The following is a 5000-nucleotide window of genomic DNA, read 5'->3' on the forward strand; positions in this document are numbered from 1 at the left end:
TTTGCAGTTTTTTGTGGTAAATGAAAGACAAATGGAATGTTTTTAAAGTCCGACTGAGCCGACTGACTGAGGGTCGGCAGAGACACTCAGAGCGGCGTTAGTGTGCAAAACACCCAAGATAACAATCTAACATGCAGAACAAAATGTAAACATTTAAACTTTATCAAAGGAAAAAAATGTATGCCTAAGAAATCTTTAAAAACTAAAGCTTAAATAACCAAAGAAGAAAATAAAATACTAATAAACTAAACCATGAGCTTTCATACTGCGATCCCTTAACTACACACCTCCCCTCCCCCGCTGTGACAACACACTGGGTGTGTGTGTGCGCCACTGATAAACACTTAAGACATGCGTGTAACAATAAGGCCAACGTTCAGGAGACACAACAGGCACACTGAGTGTGAACGCTTCACTGCAGAAACGTCTGACCGAGAGGCTTCTAAAACACGATGAGGTCACCGAGGTCACGTGCTCGCTGTGGTCTTCTCACATTTCAGAAGCCATAGTGATTGATTGAGTGATTGATTGATAAGTTATGAGGCTGCCACATAAGGAAGTGATCAGTGATTAAAACATGTTTGAACCCAGGCTCGGAACTTATCAGTCAACCCTTGTGCATTTCTAGATACAAAGTGGGCGTTGGCACAGTCCTCCATACTGAAGGGTTGATTGAGAAGTTCTGAGCCCCATCATACACACTGGAGCCACACAGTTTAGATGGGGTTGATTGAATAGTTATGAGCCTGGAGCACAAGGAGGCGGGGCCAGATGATTGGACGCTGGGCTCAGAACATCATCCCTGCCTAACGTTCTGCACGTTGCATTGATTTGATTGAGGTTTTCAGTATTTACACAATTCTTGGCGCAACATTGCAGAGCAGAAACAGAAACTTGTGGATCAGATGCAGTTTGGCAGCACAAACGTAAACAAACTGCAGAAACATTACAGGTTGGTTTCCATCCATGACTGAGATAAGCAGGTTTGATTTCAGAGACTTTAATTCAAAGAACCCGACTCCTAACTGCCATGATGGCACAGAGAAACAAAAACAAAAACAAAAATATAATTTCTATTTCAAGGAATAATCACACAAGAAACTGAAACAAGTGACACAAATGACTCCAGCCGACAAGGAGAGCTGATTGATAAGTAGTGAGCCTGGCATAGATGACAACGCCACCTCCTTCCGACGATTCTGGAGGAAGTGATTGGCTGAAGTCCTTCTATGATCTGTGATTCATGCCAGCAGCTTTAGGATCAAATACAGTCAGCGGGGGGCTCGGAACTTATCAATCGACCCTCATGTGTTCAGATATGACTCGTATGTCTGAGTTCAGTTGAATAATAAATGCATTTGTTGAAGTGAGTGTGTTTCTATATTACACGTCCTTTGGTGTCGTGACCTCAGATGAAGCACACAGATGATGATGTCACCTGGCATGACGGCATTGGTCACATGACAAAGAGACCGCTCAGCATTTCAAAGGTAACAAGTCGTTCTGAAACCAAACGTGGAAATAAATATGGACTGTTGTGATCCGTGTGAAGGAATCAGGCCGCCGCCGCCGCCACCACCAGCTGATGATGACGTCATTAAGGGAGCCTGCGTGCTCCCGCGTCATCCAGTCACGCAAGCTAGCAGGTCATTAGCTAGCACGAGCGTCTTCTTCCTCTTTCGTGCTTTAATGTCGTCATGACGCACTGAGGTCCACCCTTTGGATCCGTTGTCGTGACGCCGGGTGGTTGAGCTCAGTTTGGCAGCATTCTGGAGGAGGGTCTACAGGTGCAGTAACCATGACGACACCACAAACGCTCAGACGCACAGACTGCAGTAAAGGACTTTGACTTTTGGATGGCTGGCGTTTTGCGCGGCGGCTGAGGCGATCAGGTGACTGAGGCTAACATGAGAATGATTGGCAGCTCACAGAGAAAAACAAACAACGTATAAATATGGAAACAGGAAGTGACCGGTACAGTAGGTGTGCAAATCCAGCCAACGTCTGTGACCAACCAGGAACAGTTAGAGGAAAGGGGCGGAGCTAAAGTGATACCTTGACAGCTTCATCATCATCATCATGGATCCTTCTGAAAAGTTGAAACATGTTCCTGTTTCCTGTTCTGCTTCTACAGAAACCTGCAGGAAGCTGGAGGGGCGGAGACTGTGTGTCCACGCCCACAGCCACGCTTCAGTTAAAGGCTACAGGACACAAATGTTAGCTAGCGATGGTGATCAACCTCAAGACAAGGAAGGAAGGAAGGAAGGAAGGAAGGAAGGAAGTCATTAGGACTCAGATGAAATGATCAGTGGACTGAATGAAGCTTCAGTCGTCTCACGAGCTTCAGGCTCAGTCATCCTCCATGATTTGGCATCAAGCTGAATAATTTGGATAAACATCTTTTGCTCGTGAACTTTGACCCTTTAACAGATTTAACAGACGGAAACATCTGGGGTCCAGTTTGAGTCCAGAGGAGGAAGTCAAGACCCAGGAAGATGTTTCAGCTTCTCACAAAGATCCACATATAGAGATCGAGCCAGACTCAGTCGGACTCAGTCAGACTCAGTCGGACTCAGTCGGACTCAGCCAGACTCACAGGTCCGGCTCCAGTCTGAAGGCTCTACATGCATCTGTTATGGAGCTCAGCCCGTCTGACCCAAAGCATGCTGGGAAAGCAGACTGAGAGACGACCGCCTGAAGTTTAACTGAATAAAGTTCTGCTTCTGAAACCACTCTGGCTTCGTATCCATGGAAACCACTGTGGTTGATCTGTGACGTGGGGAGATCAGCTGTGTGTGTGTGTGTGTGTGTGTGTGTGTGTGTGTGTGTGTGTGTGTGTGCTGCAGTACAGATCAGCACGAGGCTAACACTTTCCCTCTGCTTGCAGTCTTGATGCTAAGCTAAGCTAATCCTGTGTGTGGAGCAGCTAGAGGAGATGAAGAGCTGAAGATGAAGATGAGCCTGAGGTAGTCTGAGTGTTTGGCTACATGGCGCCCCCTACATGTAGTTCTCATGTGCAGTTGAGTTTTCTTATTGGTCGGACAGCCTGAACGTGACGTGAGCGTCGGCGTGGCGACCGCGCCGACGCCTGTGCAGCACGAGCTCGTCTGTGAGGAGTGAGGGAGGAGGAGTCAAGGAATCTAAGTGAAGGAACTGAGGCCTCGCAGGCCGTAAGGCACGAGTGTGATAAAGAGTCACGACACTTAATGAGCTCGCATGAGGTCAGAGGTCAGAGGTCATCTCAACTTAACCACCAAACTATGACACAACACAGGGACGCGTCAGTGTGAGGGTCAGAGTTCATAGTGTTATGAAGGTCATCATGAAGGTCATCATGAAGGTCGTGGCAGTGTGTGTACTCTCCAGCGTGGAGGTGAAGGTGAAGATGAAGATGATTGTCAGGAGTCTGTGTGTCATCGCTGCACAAACCAGGAAAAGGAAAGAAGAAGAGAAACCAGCAGAGACGCACAGATGAGACCCTCAGGACCCTGGACCCTGTGAGTCCTGGTCCAGCTGCTGAGTCTTTACATCCCAAACACCAAACTGCCGACGTAGAAGATTCAAATCCCGACTCGTCTTTGAGGAGCAACAGGCAGAACTCTTCAGCTTTGCTGAGCCACGACCAGAGCCGAGGTCTGAGGCAGAGCCGGGCCGGGCCGGGCCTGAGGACACGCCTCCCCCTGCTCCTCACCGGGGACCTGCTGTCCTCCAAAGTCCACCATCTGCCCTGAGGTGGTCTCCTCCGACTGGACCTCTTTACTGTCAGTCTCAATGTCTTCATCTTTTACTAACTCCACTCTGAAGGACTTGGACTCCTCTTCCTCCTGGTGCGGCTCCGCCTCAGCCTCCTCCTCCTCCGTCTTGATGGCTCCTCCTCCTTCTCTCTGAGTCTCAGTCCTGTGAGGTCCAGCCTCTGACACCAGAGGAAAGAGCCTCCCAAACCTGGTTCCGTTCAGGTCCTCCTCAAGCTTCACCTGGAAGGGGGGCAGACCCAGCAGGAAGGCCCGGATCCTGCTGGGGGAGCTCAGGTCTGCCGGCTCCTCCTGGGGCACAGCCTCCACATCCTGTCCTTCTCCTTCACTGCTCCTGCCGGCCAGACTGAAGTCCTCGGCCCCGGTCTCTGTGCTGCCGGCTCGGGGTCTCTTGGACGGAGGCTGAGAGGCTGAGACCCTGTTGGCCTCGGGTCCGTCTGAATGCGGTCTCTTGGCTGTGAAGCGTTTGCTGAGGTTGAGGGGCAGAGCCTGTTCAGGCGGGGGGGTGATGGGGGAGCAGGGGGGCTTGGTGGCCAGGTCCTGGGACAAGACCTCAGAGAGCCGACGGGTGAAGGTCTGGAACTGAGTCGAGCCCAGACGAGTCCTCATCAACTGGCGGACCTGCACATTACAGTCCAGGTCCAGGGGCAGGACCCTGAGGGGGGGCAGAGGGAGGCGGTTCCTGCCGTCTGGACCTCCTCCCCTCTGCGCCGCCTCCTCCGCCCTGTTGTTGTGCGGGTGGAGGGGGTGGGGCTGAGGGGCCGGGTCCTCGTGGGGGTGAGGGGGGTCCGGACTCACACTTTTGGGTTGCAGTGAGTAAATGGTAGGATGGTTCTGGGTCGGGTCTTGAGGCGTCAGCGCCGGACTTTCCAAACCTCTCTGAAGGCCCAGACGGCTCCTGAACACATCCAGGGGACAGAGGCCTTTGATGGGGCTGAACCCGGCCAGAGACCCCCCCCCCACAAAGTGCCTGGGCAGGGCGGAGAGCAGGACCCCCACGGGCTGAGGGGGGGCCGGGGACTCCCCTCGCGCCGGCTTCAGCTCCGGACCCGGTTTGGGCTGGAAGGGGAGGAAGGGGCCGGACATGGGGGACAGGTCGGGGGTCAGAGGTGTGTTGACAGGAAGCGGGACCAGCTGGACGGGCTGCTGCACCTACAGACAGGAAGTGACACGTCACACACACAGGAAGAGGATTAACACCCATGACGCTCTGTCACGGGTCTCATGTCATACGTGTAAACTTTGAGG

General features: G+C 52.1%; 1 protein-coding gene across 1 annotated transcript in view; it reads right to left on the bottom strand.

Moving 5' to 3' along the window:
- Positions 1–2413: 2413 nt before the first annotated feature.
- Positions 2414–5000, bottom strand: part of LOC142989250 (uncharacterized) — a 15470-nt gene continuing 12883 nt past the window's right edge. Inside the window, exon 12 of the mRNA XM_076138702.1 lies at positions 2414–4904. Within this exon, the coding sequence (XP_075994817.1) occupies positions 3603–4904 (1302 nt within the window). The 3' untranslated portion in view covers positions 2414–3602. The remainder of the gene's footprint in view (positions 4905–5000) is intronic.

Source organism: Genypterus blacodes, unplaced genomic scaffold (assembly GCF_046128005.1).
Source record: "Genypterus blacodes isolate CSIRO-AG114 ecotype Tasmania unplaced genomic scaffold, CSIRO-AGI_Gbla_v1 ptg000400l_1, whole genome shotgun sequence".
Taxonomy (NCBI): Eukaryota; Metazoa; Chordata; class Actinopteri; order Ophidiiformes; family Ophidiidae; genus Genypterus; species Genypterus blacodes.